The 19,591-nt window shown below is 41.9% G+C and overlaps 2 protein-coding genes across 2 annotated transcripts; both read right to left on the bottom strand.

The window, feature by feature from the left end:
• Positions 1-4,720: 4,720 nt before the first annotated feature.
• On the bottom strand, positions 4,721-11,164 carry pycr1b (pyrroline-5-carboxylate reductase 1b). Its single transcript, XM_041037135.1, has 9 exons — positions 11,026-11,164; positions 10,236-10,329; positions 9,743-9,813; positions 9,332-9,511; positions 9,054-9,161; positions 8,655-8,768; positions 7,427-7,519; positions 6,618-6,781; positions 4,721-6,005 (listed from the first exon to the last, which is right to left on the bottom strand). The coding sequence occupies exons 2-9, from the start codon at positions 10,300-10,302 to the stop codon at positions 5,828-5,830; spliced, it is 975 nt and encodes a 324-aa protein (XP_040893069.1). The 5' UTR covers positions 10,303-10,329; positions 11,026-11,164; the 3' UTR covers positions 4,721-5,827.
• A 5,294-nt stretch (positions 11,165-16,458) lies between these two features.
• On the bottom strand, positions 16,459-19,576 carry LOC121180772 (myeloid-associated differentiation marker-like protein 2). The gene is made up of 3 exons (XM_041036415.1): positions 19,101-19,576; positions 18,526-19,007; positions 16,459-18,245 (listed from the first exon to the last, which is right to left on the bottom strand). Exons 2-3 carry the CDS (start codon positions 18,804-18,806, stop codon positions 17,594-17,596), a joined length of 933 nt encoding a protein of 310 aa, XP_040892349.1. The 5' UTR covers positions 18,807-19,007; positions 19,101-19,576; the 3' UTR covers positions 16,459-17,593.
• Between the last annotated feature and the right edge of the window lie 15 nt (positions 19,577-19,591).

Raw genomic sequence — 19,591 nt, forward strand, 5'->3', positions numbered from 1 at the left:
ATATTTCTACTTGGATATTCACTGGCCTTTGAGGAGCCAAAGCAAATCTCTGCCAGGCTGCTGAAAGTAAAGATTCATTTTCAAATATCACTTGAATTTGGCTTGGTATTTTTAAGAAAGTGACTAATACAGAGATGAAACCTAATCATACAGTGGGCTAGGTCATTTTAGGATTAGATTTAAAACTGTTAAACTGTTTCTGGCACCCCCCCCCCCCCCCCAAAAAAAAGCATCTAAAAAAAGTGATTGTGCCAATTTTTCATTCAAAGGAGCTACAGACATTTAATCAGCATAGACTGATGACTGATGACTGATGAATGCAAGCTCTAGAAGACCGGTAGCATCCTGCATGTACTGAGGAAATACGCCAGTATAAATGCTCCTCATACTGGTATCTTGTAGGCAATGTAATTAAATACATTTGCTCAAGTACTATACTGAAATACAATTGTGTGGATCTTGTGCTTTGCTTACTGTGCTACTTTATGTCCATTTTATGCTACAATACATTTCTAATCCATAGCATTTCTGAGGCAAATACTTTAATTACTCCACATTCATCTGAAAGCTTTGTTTACCAGTGACTTTGAAGATTCAGATTATTAATGTATAATATCAACAAACAGCAAGTACACAAAGCTGTCATAATTAGCCCCAACTTTAGCCACAACATTAAAGTGATGTGCACATTATTGCATCAATAATTTAAACTCATTATTATTATATATATTCTGAAATGGCCTGTACTGCATAATGAGCACTTTGGCTTTTTGTACTTGACGTTTTTTTTCTGTTTGTTTGTTTGTTTGTACACTGTGGTATTACTACTGCTACTTAAGTAAAAGATCTGAGTGCTAATTCCACCACAGGTTCTAGGCCCTCATGGACACTGGGTCCTCAAAAACCTGATGAGTCAGAAATACAGCTGTGGTGGTGGAACGTAACTGAGTACATTTACTCAAGTGCTGCACTTAAGTAACACTGAGTATTTTTAGCAGAGCTTTTTTTTTTTCAGATTTATTTAAAAATAAAAATTTGGTCTTTATGGTAGAGTACCTTAACAGAATCCACTCTGAGTAAAAGGCACATGACTTAGAGTTTGCCAGTCTGCATATAAAGGACTCTGAGAGCATGAGGAACACGATTATTTGGGCAGAACTCCAAACATTATGTCTGGTGAATAGCAGGCACAGCTCATCACCTGGTTAATACCCTCCCTACAGTGAAGCTTGGGGATGGTATTAAACTTCATCAAGCTATTGGTGGGAATCTCAGCCGCTGGGACCGGGGACAGGGAGACTGGTCAGGATTGAGGAGAGGATGAATACAGCCAAAATACAGAGAGCTCTTTAAAGAAAACTTGCCTCACAGTGTGTTCAACCTGAAACTGGAGCGACAGTTCACCGTTTAGCAAGACAATGACCAGAAGTATACAATGCAGACAAGGCTGGAGTGGCTTCAGGACAAGTCTCTGACTGTCCTTGAGTGGCCCAGGCAAAACTCAGACTTAAACCCCATAAAACATCTGTGGAGAGACCTGCAGATGGCAGTTCACAGACACCTCTCATCCAGTCTGAGAGTCTGAGAGGATCTGTCAGGAAGAATAGGGCACACCTGCTCGACATCATCATCACTGTCAAAATGGCGACCACTGAGCTCCTTCTTCATCTCAGGGAAGAGGTATCAGTCTGAGGGGCCAAGGACCTCCCAGGGTGATAAGCCCTTGAGACCACTGACTGCCCAAAGGCTGATGTTTTTCTGTTTTCTCAGACTGTGCTGACTTGAAATTTTCAATAACCCCAAAATACTTCAAAAGTTATTAACTTCAAACTTTCTGCTTAATCACTCAACCAGTTGAACTGTATATGCATGTAATGAGAGTTGCATAACTCATCTCCTTCTACCTTAGGCCACAAACTGATCATTCACCCCTCCCAAAATTGCCATTTTAAATTGCAATTTTATCAATTTAAAATCAAATCTATAACACAATTAAAAGTGTGCAAAACGTTAAGTGGGCTGATTACTTTCTGAAGCCACTTTACAGCCCTGTGCATGTCTCACTCGTGAATGAGCAGCAGGAGGATACAGGTGTGTGTCTCAGTGAATTCTCTAGAACTGTACACTGCAAGTTGGCATTAGAGAGAAGCCCATGCTGCAGATGTACTGACTGTGTGGTAACCATCAGAGCTTCCTCTTTTTTATGACCGTTTAACTCGACAGCTGCATCAAGCTGATACTGTATCAGCTCAGAGATCACAGTTGTGCACAGGTCAGACACACACACACACACACACACACACACACACACACACACACACACACACACACACACACGCACACACGCACACACACATATTGTCGATAACACAACCGTACACAAACAGTGAAACAGGAACATGGAATGCTGACTGCCCACAAAAAAAGACATCACTTTCTTTGCTCGTCTCTATTAGTTTTTCATTGTGGAGAAGAAGATTAGGTGGATGCGTGGTGGAAGTGATGGAGGAGAGAAACAAAAACAAAAGAAAAAGCTCTTTCATCTATTCACTCATCTTGCTTTCTGGCTCTCCTCCTGGCCTTGATACGGTATGCAAACAACCATGTTACTGCAAAGGTCAGTGATTACATTGATTGAATGGAGATGACAGGTAGCATCTGGCCTACCTGTGGACAGAAATCCCATGCTGGGCTGCAGCACACACACTCTCTCTCACTCACACATACATAGTCCAAACTTTCCACTCTAGGATTATGTGCCACTGAACTGCCATCTTAGACCCTCTGCTGGTGTCAAGATGATTGACACAGAGCACATCCTCTTCACCTTCGGTGGAAAAGAGGCGCTCAAAGCTGCCCGATCAACGAAAGGCAACACAAGTCTAATAATGAGAGGCAAATGGAAGTCTCTCCAGGAATGGCTAATCTTGCCGGAGAGCGGCAGGAGCAAGCGGAGAATAACCTTTCGGCATAAAAGAGGGATTACCAAGACACTTCAGCGGCGGAGGAAAAACCATTGCACGCACAAATAAACAGCCCCGAGAGCACTGAGAGCATGCGGGTCGCAATTTAATCAAGGGACACTGGGGTGTGTATTAGTTTAAGGAAAATAAACTAATCCTACAACAGCTATAAATTGTTCAATTATAATGAGGACATGGCTCTTCACAAACCATCACTTTTCTTCCATCATTTTTACTTTGCCATTTTCCACCTGTGTGCTGCCTGAATAGAGCCACAGGCCTATCTCATTCCAACACAAAGTGGCATCTGTTAATCCAAAATGTAGCAGCCTGGAGCACAGCAACGGGTCCAAATATGTAAAAAGTATTTAACAGGATTCAAGTCTGTTGTAGCTGCTGTCTCTTAATATACCCAAAGGTAACAGCGCCCCGGCCCTCTGCTATCACACTAATTCAGAACTCACTGATATTTAGTTTCTAAGCTCACAGCACTCAGTGCTGTGCTTGAATACACTTTAGAGGTACCTGTATTTTACTCAAGTATTCCCATTTTATGCTGCTTCATACATCTGTTCTGCTAACTGTAGTTACTAGTTGAGATTTTCAGATTAATTAAAAGTGGATCATTAAAATACACCAAATCATTAGCTTATAAAATTCAATTCATGCATGAAAAGATTGAACCAGTGGTGCCAACCTTTTTGGCTTGTGATTCCTTAATTAAAATCCGTGTCTATCTCGGACTCCTTGTCACATTTTAAATGTGACATGAGTCACATGAGTTCCTGAACTAGACAAAGATCTGTGTTGTAGAACTTTGTTTTTCCTTCTTTTCTCTACCATTAATCATCTTACAACCGCTCAGGTTCATCTTGTAAACCTCTGGAGGGGCCCGACTCCTAGATGCCACTTACACATACCTGTATCAGTTTTAACAATCTAATAATGTCATATATGATAACACATGGTCGGGTACTTTTACTGAAGTAAAAGTTCTTTCACCATTGACAGCACCTCTGTGTTTCTGAACCTGTTGTGTAATAATGATGTGAACACCTCTGAGACAGGAGAGGGCTGAATCCACACAGTGGTCATATGTCCTGCTGACAGAAAGTTTCTAAAATTGGACTGTTTCCTCTTAGAACAGCCAATCACACTGCATCTCCAGGCCAGTGAGGAAAAACACCTTCACCATTATTATTTATGGCATGTGCACAGTCTGATTTTGGGAGAAGATGGATTTGTTTGGGAAAGTAAAGAAGCAGAGACCCACCAGGGGAGATACAGCGATACTGCTGGAGAGTTTTGGATGGCTAACAGGTGAATCATGTAACTTTAGTGCTGCTTTTAAAGCTGTTTACCAATAAGTGATGTGGTGTAGTAAAATTTGATGTTAGTCCAGGGTCAATTTTAAGTCACTCTCAACTGGCAGCTGTGTCAAGGGTGTAACCTAATCTTCATGGGCATGTGCAAATGGGTCACACTGATCACAAGGCACCATTTGCAGGTTAGGGTGCATCTTAATTACTCACTGATAGCACAGCCTAATCAACCCTCAAACTGTAACTAAACCCTAAAGGAACAAAGCAAGTGCAGAGAATTAAGTCCAGTCCTGCAAAAACTAGTTTTGTTTCTGCTTCTTTAATATTGTCTTTGACACTGGCACACCAAGAGTCGACATGCCAAACAAAACAAGACATAACATGTAACATTATGGGGATAAAAATATATAGAATAATACAAAATACACAATCAGGACGGATTGGTAGCTGATTTTATGCTTTGGACTCAGTCTGCAGCAAGATGTTTGGATGAAGTAAGCTTTCTTGTAGCACTTTCAGGAAACAACATCACATTCCCTTATGAGAAAAAAAAAAAAAGTAAAAAGTGCTTTCATGGTGTAAAACATCGGTAGGTTTGAGATGACAGGTCAAGGTTTAGGGTTTAAGACCCACAGTGCCACACACTGACTGCAACATACACTAACAGAGAGTAAACAGAGGGATCTGAGAAAAGGTTTGACCTCAGTGGTGTCTTAAAGCTTGGAATGACCTTAATGTGTGAGAAAAAAAAAAAGTTATGGGTTAAAGGGTCAAAGGCACAATGTTGTTAATGTGCTAGAAACCCCATTGTAACACAGAGGCAAGTTATTTTATCCATGAAGAGCATAGTGTTCATATACCACAATCAAAAATAAAGTTATTAAAATTTTGTTCAATTTGTTTTCAGTCTCTAACAGCATAATACTCCTGGCCATACAAAGATAATTATTTGTACAAACAAAAGGAGGGTACATGATGATTTACACTGTTTTTTTTGTTTGTTTTTTTTTAGAAGACATTAAAAGACATACATTAACAGCTTGATGGTATCCCAACAGCCATCTGCTGCCTGGTGTGTACCAGGATCCCATGATGGCCCACTGGGTCATTAACGTTCAATAGCCCTAAATAGTCTAGAGCCCAAACACAGACAGACAACAGATTGTAAATGCACTTTTGCGCTTCAGTGTGTATCTGGATTTGTGTATTTGTAGACAGTAATCCTGCATCACAACATAAGGCTATAACTGTGAGCAATGCACCCAGAATACACCTGTGCTTGTGTGTGAAGTGGAGGGTGACACCATCAGGTCCGCTGTCCGCATGTCATTCAAGTATGAATAAATAATTTGGCAAAGTAATTTGGATTTCATTTCAGATCAGTCCTGAGTCTGTGGTTTTTTTTTTTGTATGGCAGAAGAGTATAAGATGTATGTATGTCCACATGTGTACACATTGTACACTTGAACCTGTAACTGGTGTGTACGTGTGTGTGTATGTGTGTGTGTGTGTGTGTGTGTGCACGTCCCTCCTGCTGTGTGCTCAGTTCTTCTTCTTGATGCCAGGGCCGCGACTGTTGAACAGGTTGAGCCCTGATCTACCGTTCCCATTAGCCACTCCGCTGACTGTGACTCCAGGCTGCTGGAGCACCTTGTCCAGTGTGGTTTTCTTAATGGCTGCAGGAGAAATACGCTCTTGGTCTGCCAGGAACTGCAGCTCCCTGTGGGAGGAACGGAAGCCAAGCGTCAGGCGTACAGTGCAACTGTAGGTGTGTGAGTGTGTGCGGCCTCTGTAAGTCCTGAGCTCTGACATCAGAGCGGGTTCACTTGAAAGGATCAAGACAGAACTGTATGCCTGAAATGTTTATATTTGTTTGGTGTGAATTTTTAATAAAACAAGTGATTTGGGATATAGCATCATTTATATTTTATCTTTATTTTCAGCTGCCCTTCATGGTCTTGAAAGTAGAGAAAAAAAAACATTCTTTTGATATAAATATAATCTGATAATGATTTATCCAGAAAGACTGCAAATGGTGGTTTCATCCTTTTAACTGTGAAAACTTGCTGAGGATTTGAATTTGCCTCTGGAAATTTGTGGATATTTATCATTATTTTGACATTTTACAGACCAAAAAAAAAAAAAAAAAAACTCGACTAGTGGAAAAAAATATTGAGCAGATTAATAAGGAATTAAAATCAGAGACACCTTGGCTCAAATTTCTGCAGTCATGCACATTTTGGGATCCATGAACAGGGAGAAAAAGCTGAAACACCTTGCCTTGGTGATAATGTACGCGTGTGATTTGCATTTCCAGGTGCAAGTGTCTCACCGTGTCCTGATGCACGAAGCCTCCACCGCGTTGATCAGGAGGCTGCGGAAGCCACCGCTCTCCAGAACATGCAGGGCATGGATGGTGGCGCCCCCTGGTGAGCACACGTTGTCCTTCAGCTGGCCGGGGTGCTGCTCTGAGTCCAGCAACATCTTAGCTGCTCCCTGAGAAGAAACAGGACCACGAGAAGAAATGGCAGGAGATGAAGATTTGTATGAAGGAGAACTTATTGTTTACTTCTTTAAAGTCACGGGATGTTAACACAGCTTCCATCGTTAGCAGGAGAAATTGTTTTGTCATCGTAATGTGAGTGGTGAATAAAGTTCCCCCAGGGATTTATTTAAATCTACACTAATATAAAGATCTTCCAGGCAACATGCTGGTTTCCAACAGGACCACGCTACAGTAATGCCTTCGGTGAATGTTTCCCACAGTCAAATGTGCAAAAAGGAGGAAATGCTCAGACCAGTTGTATTTATTATCTTCAAAACAGAGAAAACTGCAGAGAGATGTTCGACACACTGAGTCTGAAGCAGCTGCCATGATTACAAAAACAGTTTAAAGTGAATAATCTCCAGAGATCGATTCTATATATATTTTTCTATGGTTTCATCATCTTTAGTGATTATTAAAGTCAGCAGTTATGAGACAGTAGAAATGCTGTGTGCACTGAAAGCAGCAGCTCAAACATAAAGTGTTCTCTGCCTCCAGATATACAGACAACCAGTGGATCAAGGAGACTTAAAAACTGTGAATGAACACGACAACATACACACACACACACACGCACGCACACAAACACAACTAACCAATAAGGCCTGAGCTCCAAGTCTGACAGCCAGTCTCCTGGGCAGACCCATCTTCACTCCTCCATCTGCGAGAGCATCCAGGGCCGTGAATGCCTGTTAAAAACAGAACATGTTTCCTCTTTAAAGCAACAACGTCATCACATCTTTACAAAATGTATAAATTCATCACCATATGAAAATCTGACTCATCACAGTGTTTTCATCTCAATTTATTTATACAGGGAACGGGTTAGTTCACATTTTCTTCTTCTTGTCCTTTCCTGATTACTTCTCCTTCATTCTGCATAGTTGACTCTTCAACACTGACATTTACTTAATTCACTGTTACCTCACTGCTTCCTCACAGTCAAAAAGAAAAAGAAAAATCAGACCCTTTCAAATATATATATAAAAAAATACCTGTCTAAGGCTCTATGCAGAAAGCGGACAAAACCCAATGGACACAATTATTTTTAATTTCCTCAACCACTGCACATCTCTGTCTGCTACAGACACAGTCTTTGTCGTGTCTGTTTTATAAAACAGGAAGGATTGAAATTTGGAAACACATGCATTGCAATACAAGTCATCACCACAGCCAAGGTTCTCTATATGTTTCTGCAGGAAACATTCATTAGAGAAAAACACGTCCTGAAATAGAATTTATCATTGATTTTCCTTCTGTATTTATTTTACATTCGTATTCATTTTACTTATGTTGTTAATTATTTGTTTGTTTATTTATTTTTGTTTTTATTTTACTGATGCTCTTGATATTACGATATCAGCGATCCTGCTGTAACACTGCAAACTTCCCCACAGTGGAAACACTCCATCACTTTCAGGGTTTGTTTACTTCTGATTGCCACTGTTGTTTTTTTTTTACATCTTTATAGACTAAATAGATCATTTTAAAAAGTGACAGATAATGAAAACAAATAGTTATTAGCTGAGGCCCCGGCTGTGAAGCCTGACAACTGAAGATACAGAAAAAGCAAAAGGAAAAGACTGGAAAAGGATAAGATGAAAGCTTTGCTGAAACACATGTTGCAAGAAGGGTGAGTGGTACAACATTTAATGAATGTGACTGTTAACATAATGTTGTAATCACCAACTGTGCAACTTTGCAAAGGACTACACAGATTATTCCCCTCATACCAGATCATACAGTAACAGGCAAAACCTCTCTCTGTGACATCCTTCACTCTGATTCAGGGTGGATCAGTTACACCTCACATCAGTCACTTACGTAGGCTGGTCCACTGCCACTCAGCCCGGTGACAGCATCAATGAGGTCCTCCTCCACCTCAGTGCAGAAACCTACACTGGCCATCAGCTGCTCAAGTAACTTGCCGTCTTCCACCTGAAAGAAGGAGGAGGAGGAGGAGGAAGACAAGACGCTTATTAACATGATTAAAAGAAAACAAGAAACAAATTGGGGACAATTGGTCAAAGCATAATTTGTAGTTTTCCGATACCTTTATCTGAGGTGCACACAGAATTACATACATAGTAAACGCAGTACAGAGTGTGGTAGCTATGTGAGCAAAAACCAACATCCTAAAAACATAAATCCTTCCTTTTTATTGATGTATTCATAAACCATTTGACTCTTGTATCCATTTCTCTCCACCCACTCCTCCTTTACCTCTGCATGTGTCCCAGTGGCGTACACTGTAGCTCCCTCTCTCACCACCACCGGAGTATTCGTCATACACCTCATGACTTTGGGCGCTGAACGGTACTGAAGCAGCTTCTGTTAAAATTACAAGAATGGGAAACAACTTGAGTAAATATGTTTTGAGATGGGAAGGAGCTGAGTCATTAAACAAATAAGAAGGTAGAGCACCGAGAAAATACAGCAGATTACAGATAACTCTGGATTACAGAGCAGCAGAGAAAGAGAAATGGTGAAGGAGACAAAACCTTCTCTATGGAGCTGATGGTAACACCTGCAGCACAGGACACTATGAGATGACGGTCCTCGATGTCTGGCCCAATCTCATCTAGAACGAAGGGGATGATGTGGGGTTTCACAGCCAGGAAGAGCACATCACTCTTACTGACAGTCTCTTTGTTGCTAGTAGTCAGGTTCACCCCCATTTTCTGCAGCAGTAGACGAAAGCGGAATTGGTGATGGTAAAGAGAGAGGTCATTAAGAGAGGAAAGGAAAAAAAAACATGGAAAAAGGCAAATAGGTGTTATTCCAATAACATGTACACATTAGAACCTCTTGGACAAGCCCACGCTAGCATACACACGTGCTTGCACCAATGTTTCTACCACTTCACATTTTCAGACACCACAACACGGCCATGCAAAAACTTGTTTTCTCACCCTCAGACCGGACACTGTCGGCAGGTCTGTGTCTGGGGAGCTGGCTGTAATCCTGTGTGTAGCAATCACACCTGGGGACACAGGAGGAAGTGGACAGTGAGGTATGAGGATGTACACTGAGATAAGAAATGACCACTGTATGATCTTTCTCCACTTGCAGCAGTACAAGAAACAGTCTAAAATTTATTTGTATTTTTAATTTTAATTTTAATGGATAAAGAAATATTTACAGTAAATTAACATAAAAAGAAAAACAAATTATTATAAAGATATTTACATTATTTACATTACAATACTTAGTCCGTACACATGATTTCTGCATTGGGCATGTACATCTGTCTATAGTAATGTAGCCTTATTTGTGTAGTGCATGTGTAGATGTGAACACGTCTCTATCCTAGCTCTAGACGTCTGATGTGCATTTATGGTTTGACATTGGTCAAGTTGAATTCAGTGCACGACAAAGCTTGCTCAATAAAGACAGGGGCCTCACCTGCAGCTGTGAAACCTTTCACCAGTGCATGAGCCAGCTGGCCCGCTCCAATGAATCCAACACTCATCCTGTCAGATGATGTGGCTTCTCTGTCCTGTAAAAACCAGTCAGAAAGCTGTTGCATTTCAATGGACCAAACCACCCATACACCACCCATAATACACCTTTCACATTTGATTGCAGTTCCAGTTTAAGTGTTTTTTTTTTAAAACAAAGAGACAGACAGAGACTTGGTGATGATGAAATCTTGAGAAAAATCTTGGATGAGGACCACAGACAGTGAACAGTGATGAAACACCGCCTCTGACACTCTGGCAGCACCCTTGGGTGATTTTACTGGGATATAGGCACATTCACTGATCGACAGCTGTCAGCTTTACATTCTGATAAGACTAGTTTGCATGTCACATTTTACACAAAAGCTGTCAGCCCCTATTTCACTGTGAATGGTCCAACTTCATTAAGTGTCACCTTTACGACATCATCAAATCTTGACGCTTTGATTTTCAGCTGAGACAAGTTTGTACTTTTACTGACCAAAAGCTTGAATATCACGACTTTAATTGTGCTTTAGTTTTAAGTTCACATTTTGACTGGGTCTAATGTTTGCTAATAAGCAGGCACTTTATCAAGTGCTAACATTAGCACTTGATGTGATGCCGATCAAGATGATAACATTTCCTAGCTAGCTGATGACCACTTGTCCTCGGCTAGCTGCTGTGCTAGCTAGGTTTCACAACCAGAAATGCATGACAAATGCGACATATTCACATAAAACGGAGACAGTTACCTTTCCCTAGATGTTCCAGTACAGATTACCGAGTTGGCTGATGTAACTGTACGACCTCTCCGTTACTTCACGGCGCCAGAAAAAAAACATAAAATACCACTTTTTGTGTCAACGTGGCTTCCTCTTTTACTCAGCCCACAGTGTGGTCAAAACCTGTGACGAACAGCAAAACTAGCCAATCACAACAGAGACATTCTGAGCAACTGGCCAATGAGAAACCAGATCCTGGGATTTTGGGCGGGGCTCATATCCCGTCACTCCCGGTTGCATCAGTTCTGTGGTTTAAGATGCCGGGAGAAATGTGGGTCAAATATATGAACCGTGAGTTATAAACTAGGTCATGTTTATATTGGGCAGAGTCAGTACTGACAGCATCTATTCAGACCACGTCTGACTGATTCAAGGCAGAGAGATGTTTTAGATCACATACGCGCGCAAAAACCCAGGTACTGTTAGTCTATTATAACCACCTTTGTATAGATCGTGGTTATAATGTCCATATAGGTGTTATGATACCACATTGACTCTTATCATCATTTATGTAAACATGCAATAATTTACAATCACAACAGAAGTCTGACACATCAGATACTCCACATATTAATCAATGGGATTCAACTTCAGTACCTGAAGATTTTCTGAATACAGTGAGATAATAAATACAGTGATAGAGATAATCTATCTGAAGACTGTTGAAAGATTAGTGACCAACATGTTTACACAAAAAGGAAACTCACCGTAGTTTCTGCAAATGATCAAAAAAGATTATATATTATAGTTGCAAGTGAATTAAAGTTAGTCCACATAAGCAACCCAAAGTACTAGATGGTAATCAATTATGTAATATCTAAATATAGTATGTTTTATTGTGTGCTATGACAGCTTTTAGTTAAGTAAAGAATCTGTGAAGTTCCTCCATCACTGCCAGTCACACAATGAGAAGTACCCAACGAGGACATGATGGTGAAACTTTAAAGATACATCTTCAACAGACACATCATGTGGAAATTCTCCATGTTACACTCTGCCATGTGCATTAGCCAATCTGTTTTGCCACAGCATTGATATAAAAAGGCTGAATAAGCAGGTATGTTACAGCGCTTTTATTTTAACATGCTATTAGTTTATGTTTTTTCTTGTAAAACCCTGTAAAGACTTGCAGCTGTTATTTATTTGGGTGCAGCTTTTGCCGACAGTTTTGTGAGCAAAAGAAATCTTCCACCGGAATGATCCATGTGACCCGTGTTCAGTGTTGATCATTTTGAATGCAAATGCACTGAGATTTGAACCTGAATCACCAAAACAGATTGTGAGACCAGAAGTGGCTTGTGATATTTGAGAGGCCTGAATTTGAATGAAGGATTGTTATTCTCACTGGAGAAGAGCAGACGAGTGCTTTTTCCTCTTCCCCTTAGATTTGACAGAATCTGAAATAAAGCAGAGTTGGACAGCAAGTACATTAATGAGCCATGGCATTTGAATACAGTTCGGCTTCCTATCCCATGGTAGTTCACCAATGCATGCTCTTGAAATTAGCCCTGAACTTGGCCTGTAACCGTCAGTTTGATGCTAAAATCCACCCTCTGCACATTTTAATAGGACCAACCCTCCTCTTGTCTATGTGCCTGCCTCTTCCTTTCATGTTTCTCATTCCATACCAAACTAAATTTACGCTCCACAAGAGGCACTGTATGTCTCCTCTCAGGGACCGCATTCCATTTATTTTCTCACAGTGCTGCTGGACTGGAATGCAGACGGAGGGATTGCATATGCTCCTGTCTATATATAAAGCAGAATGCATGGCCTGAGGTTGAGCTCCAACAGCACCAGCTGTTAGGATACTCTTCCTCTTTAGTCAGCTGGGTAAAGTGATACGTATCATCAGTTAATTCTCCACAGGTGCACCTTAAAACTGACATTTATTTTGCCCAGGGCTGTTTCCAGGATTTAAAAAAAATTACTTATATGATTAGTCCAACTTCATTTAAGTCAGTAAAAACTCGTGAATTTCCCAAAACAACACCAAGGACATGACTTCAGCGTCTGTTGCAGCAGCTCTGGCTCTGACTTTGCCTCATTTTTCTTGGGATTTGTTGAATATGATCAGAAGAATAGGTCTGACGTAAAGGATGGCACGTTGTCTTGTTCACTGTTTGTAGTGTCTCTCACAACAAAACAGAACATTTTCGTGAATTAGGGAACAATATGATGATTTATTCCCCTCTGATGTTACAGAATTCAACAGATGGAGTAGTGTATGAGGGGGTACGGCGCAGTGTCCTCTTCCCGTAGTTGCATCGGCTTGTGGAATAATTACCCACAAAACCGTTCTCTGAACCTAATCTCAAACATGCTGAAAACATCAGTGATGTATCCCTGCAACTCTGCTTCTCAGTCAGGAACACACACACACAGCCAATTTACCACTGCCTGCCTCTGTTCTATCTATCACTCAGACTCTGCATGTGTGCTGAGGCGTGACAACACTCATTCCCTCTTTCTTTTTTTGACAAAACCCCAAGAGGTTTATTAAAAATACCAGAACGCACAAATCTGTGTTTTGCCTTTTTCTTTTTTTTTCTTTTCTTTTTTTTTTTTTTGGCACACAGTGACAAACAGATCTAGGTGAAGCGTTCACAACAGTTTGTTGCTTGCAGTAAATCGGGCCCAGAGGTGTGTTTATGTGTCTTAGTGTGAAAGAAGGAGAGAGTGATTGAGAAAATCCAAGAGAGGGAGAGAGAAGCAGTTTTGTAGAGTGAGAGAAGATGTGCATATTTAATAACCTATCGCAGGCAAACAGAAAATCTTTCCCATGTGTTCACACGTCTCCCTCCTGCAGTCTGAGACAAGAATGAGTGACAACGACAGAATACAAAAAGAAATGTCAGCGAAGAAGTGAAGGCATACAGTGTAGTGCCGGCTTTCAATTTTATGTCAAACCCAAAACTAATAAAGGATTTCCCACAGCATATCACAAAATCTCACTGACAAATCAGACTGAAAATCCCAAAAGAACCTGTAGAAGCAGAGAAGCTGTGCAATACTTCTTCATTTCTGTCCTCAGGTAGCAGCAGGTATTTAGCAGAGTGATGATGAAATTAACCATATTAATCTAAGAACAGAGCCTTTTTTTTAAAAATGTTCTTAACTCAGCAGTGATGTTGAGGTAGAAGAGGCCAAAACTCTGACTAAGGTCACAGGAGGATATTTGTTGACTGTGCACATTTCTGATGGTTCACTGGTGTCCACTGGTAGCTAAGTACTAAAAGGTTGCCAGGCTGGTTGTCTCTGTACTTTGACCTTCGAGTGGTAATTTGTGTGAAGAGGTGGGGGGGGGGGGGGCATGGGCAGTGTGTGGCTACAGGAAAAAACAATCCTCAGAGTAAGCAATAAAAATTAAACTTAGCTTTCCACAAAATACCAGTCTTTACAGACAGAAAAGAAACAGCTATGTGAATTCAATAATCAAAACTACATCAGTATGCAGTGCCCATAAATGTAAATTGTCACTGGATCAAGATTCAAAATACTAGTTTTAGGATAATACAGAAAAGGAGGTCACAATATTTTCTTGAATTTGTTCAAGAAACAACAAAGTAATAAACTTCATCATCATCAAAAATGGCAGAAGACCAAACTAATAAATACTGGTGACTCCTTCCTAGTCCTAAAGCCTGTCCCACAATTAATAATCTCAACATAATTTAGGGCTTTGGAATCATTTCACCAAATATATTTATACCCACTGTTTCCATATAAATTCCTGAAGGTAAACAATATAAACTTTGTGAATGCGACTGCAAAACATAAATTGTCAAATATAGTTTGCTATTTCAAATTCACTATAATGTTGTGACTGTTGTATCACTTTGCTGGATGCTCCTTTTACTTTGTCAACCCCAGAAACTGTCAGAACTTAAACTCCTGCTTAGCTGTTACACTTTGATCGTGCTGCTTCCAAAATTGACGCCAACAGTCTTTTGTATACAGTAGCTTCCTGTAGGATGCCAAACTAGGAGAGCTGGCATAGATTCAGATCCTTTGGGACCAAAGATTCAGCCTTTGACAACGTTTCACACAACATTTGGCAAAACAGGAGCCAAGAGCTACAGGGGAAAGCTGACATCAGCAACATGCGCCATCAGAGATTAGTCATGACAGAGAGCCAGCGGTCCCCTGTCCCTCCATGTCTCTTCATGTCCCCCTGGCTGGAGAATTAGGAGGGGACGGTTATGATGGACACCTGTCGCGGCTCATCTCTGTCAGTAGAGTTCATACACTGTGGGTTGTGTGTGTCTGTGTGGAAACACAGCTATGTTTAAGACAGAGGCCCGCAGGGAGTGAGAAGTAAAATGAGTGCCAAACACGGAACAGCTGCTAAATGGGGATCTGCAGAGGAGTAGGGAGTACACAGGCCTTAATGGAGCGACAGATTGCTCTGTGGCAACACTGTCCGTCACTTTCAGTGGTAGCTTTCTCTGGGCTCTGTCATGTTCCACTGACGTTACAGCTCACTCTTAGAAATATTAGTCAGGAGAAGAGAACAAGTGGACCGAGTGCTGCCTCCAGAGGGCCTGTCAATAGAGATGATTCTCCAGGATTTATCAGAGGATCAAAATGCTTACAAAAGCAAGAAACACACACAACGTTTAAAAATATGACTTCAACAACACATACATTATTTATTGCTGCAAAAATCAGTTTTCATGGAACCCACTTACAAAACACAGCTCATCTGCTTTTTCCATATGTACGTTATTCACTTATATTTATTTATTATTTTACAATAACAGTCACAATGGTTCAAATCTCTGTGACACACGGTGACGTTTTCTGTGGTCTTAAGAGAGATTTGGATACAAGAGCAGCCAACTGGAGTTGGATTTGCTGTTGAATGCAGAGACAGTTTTGTTAGACGTGTGCTATGGGAGAGTGGCTTCCCAAGGACTTAATATAATACAGCCACAGCACTCACAGACGTGACAGGGGAATACATTGATCCCGGATTAGAGAGATGAGATTCACTGAGGTGACCAAAGCAGAGAGGAGGAAGAAGGATGGAGAGGAAAAGGAGGAGGAGGAGGAGGAGGTGGTGACTGGTATGTTGTGTGAGACAGAAATGGGGGAGGGGGGATCGGCAGAGACAGAATTAAAGAGAGAGAGAGTAATCAAGAAAAAAGGAGAACAAAGAGGGACTGAGCAAATTAGATCTGTTCTTCTGTATTATTCCTGTGAAAGATGACACTGCTGACAGAGAAGGTGGCAGCCAGAGAGGCCTCTGTCTCTGCTCCTCTACCCCCCAGAGGGTGAAGGGATGACAGGATGGAAAGTCACAGTGTGTAGCAAATTAATGACTGAGGACTGGTCAGAGCCCAAAGTTACAGACTGTGTATGATGATCTGCTGGGTCATGCACTTCAGGAAGTGAAATGATAGAGAGGGCACGAGAGGAGCACGTACGAGACACATGTCCTGTATTGATCGTCCGCCTTCTGTTTACAAACTGAAGATCCTGTATTGAAAATCAGTTAAGATTTACATTTGCAAACCTGCACCTGCTATAACACAGTTTGCATATTGTACATGAACAACACTTGTGTGGCACAAGCAAAAAGAACGAAAGACATCTGCTATCATGTCTGTAAACTCGAGAGGTCCTCATAAAGGTTGAGCTGATGTTGCTTCATTATTTTAAGCTGCTAAATGCAAAGGACATATTAGGTCATATTTACCATCTTCTGTGTGAATGGGCAAAAATACCTGGGTCACACTGACCTGGTTCAAACTGTGCAACTGTGAACTCCGTGTGTTTTCAAACCCGGTAACTGAAACTGCAGGTCAGCGTCACATTAGAGGTGGACAAGACACAGTAGAAAGTCTGGTTTTTGAAATTGGTTTTACTTTTTTTTCATCATAGACTAAGTGAAGCATTTCTCAGAGAGGTTTTAAAGACACTAGCCTCTTATAAATGCTGTCTCATAGCTTCAGTATGAGTGCAGGCAGCTCATGTTTATTTTTGGCAGCCCGGGTAATGTCCGTAGATTGCTGGTGTGGGGTTTGCGGATGACAGGAATGCTGCAGATGCCAGTGTCAGATTTGCTATTAATATTCAAGACTTCTATGTATTATTTGAACAGAAATACAAGTAGCAAGGAAGTGTGTTGTGCCACAGGACAAGAGCAGTGGGAGTGTCTTGTTTTATGAGGATTTGGCACAACAGTGGGCCCTGGCTGCTTGTGTGAGGGTGGCTGTTCTTCCTAAATCTCTCGGAGGGCAGAGGGGGTCAGTTAGAGGGATGGAGTGTCACATCAGTGGGGTGAGGCACAGGAGTCGTAAGGGTAACGTTCATTGTTCACATTCCACAGCGTTTTCTGATTGAATTTGAGGCGTACGCGTGCCTCAGGGGTAAACGATGTGCAGTGATGTCCTGGGCGTCACATCCTTTTCCCCCTCAATCATTTCTGTTTTTTAGTAGCAAATAAATACACCAACAAAATCATAAACCATGAAGCAAGTAAATAACTTACACCTGTTAAGCCAGTGATGTCAAATAAGGTTTTCATATGGTGCTACACCCGTGAGTTTGTGGGCACAGGTGAAGTGACAAATCGTATCCTCTGGGAGTAGATCAGGTCCACCACATACAGTACAAAGTTGACAAAAGAAAACACCGCCACCACAACCTTGCTGTCCCACGGACACTTCCCCTGTGGACATGACGATGGTCTCCAGGGGGAACCGTATTTAGTGTCAAAGCAAAAAATCGGCCACACCACTGACGCACTGAGGTAAAGCAGAGCTTCCAGAAGGGTGCACACCACTGCAAAACGCTCAAAGGGCATGCAGCACACAGCTTTGGTCCGCCTACACAGGGTCATTATGACCAACAGTGCAGTCAGAGCGAAGCAGAAAGCATAGATGGCAACGCAGTAGATTGTAGCACTGTAGCGGGAGTACTCGCTCCCATTGGCCAGAGCTCCAAAGATGATGCAGGCAACAAAGCCCTGAACGACTTTGAGGAGACCAGACACGGTGGCCATGTAGCCCACAATGGCCTGGCCTGGCCTGGCTCGGCACAAAGCCACTTCACCTCCGTAGGCCAGAGTACCCAGGATGGAGCAGACGGTGACAGCGATGCGGAAATCTCGAACATAGCATCCGGCGTAGGGGCACTCACTACGAACAAAGAAGATTGGGTAGACCACAGAGGCTGTCACATACCTGTAGGAGAAGACAGGAAAACATGAGCGCAGAGATGAGGACACCAAATTAGAGGACAATAGAGACCCTGGAGATACTGAAATTAGACCATGTGAGGTGGTTGAAAGATCTGACAAAACTAGTTAGTCGACCCTGAGATTATTTTCAATGAAAACCAGTGTAAGGTGTATTTGAGTTGTGAATGGGTTAAAAAATGGAGGTGGTGAGGTGAAAGCGCAAAAGGGGTCTTAGTGTAAATTGTAAATGGGCATCATGAGTCACCCCTGAACATGTGACTTACATGAGTGTCGCCAAGGCGGCGCATGTAACCGTCAGGTTGTCCCAGGAAATGGGGAGGCAGCTGTAGAGACGAGTAGCATCCACAAAAAACACCACAACTGACATGGCGAAACAGAAGCACCACGCTGCCATGCAGAACACGCCGTGTGAACCACTGTAGCCGGCACCGTGGGCTACCATGGCAATCACAGAGCAGCCCATAGCTAACTGACAAAGGCGGGCAGCACCCAGAGGTGAGCAAAGTGCCTTCTTGTTGAGGTACGGACCACCCTGTGAATCCATCACTGAGTGGGCGTTGGAGAAGTCAGGAAGTTAGTATTAAACAGTGAGATCCTCCAGATGTAAGACCTTCAGGGCCTCAGAGAGATTTCAGATGTCCAGTAGTTGCACAACAGAGGATGATGTGGAGCTTAAAGTCTAACCAGCTCAAAGTTCCAAGTGTTAGCTCAAGTCCGGTGATGTTATCCAGCATCTTGATGACATCTACCAAACAAATGCAATAAGTATAAATTAGACTCCCAGATCTAAAGACCTGATACAGATTCACATGTAAAAAGTAGCCTTGTGTGTTCTTACCTCTCTGAGCCTTTGTCTCCCTGTGATCTTGTTATTCACTTCCAGTCTTGCTTTGCTTGCTTTCTTCACATGAAGTCACATGACAGAGTCCTGGAAAACACAGCTGCCTCCAAAGTAAGAGCTTCCTCATTCATAAACAAATGTCTCTGTCTCACTTCACAAACAATGTTTAAACAACTTGACAAACAAGTGGATGTATATCTGGATGCCTCACGAGTTTTAAGGTGTTCTTGAAATTTTGTGTGGGTACTGGGGTTTCCGGTGCTGTTATCCCGTTGCTCGGGCAGGGTCACCCTCCTCTCTCTCTCTCTCTCTCTCTCTCTCTCTCTGCTGTGTTTATAGACTTGGTGGGGGGACTTTCTGATACTCTATTTCTGTGTTGTTGAATCAGAGCATGTCGCAAAGTATGTTAAACTCTTCGAGATCCTCGGTAAGAGCTCAAGCTGCCCAGGCAGGCACAAACACTCACCTGCCAGCTGAGAGATCACACT

The sequence above is a fragment of the Toxotes jaculatrix genome, chromosome 4 (genome assembly GCF_017976425.1).
Source record: "Toxotes jaculatrix isolate fToxJac2 chromosome 4, fToxJac2.pri, whole genome shotgun sequence".
NCBI classification, from domain to species: Eukaryota; Metazoa; Chordata; class Actinopteri; family Toxotidae; genus Toxotes; species Toxotes jaculatrix.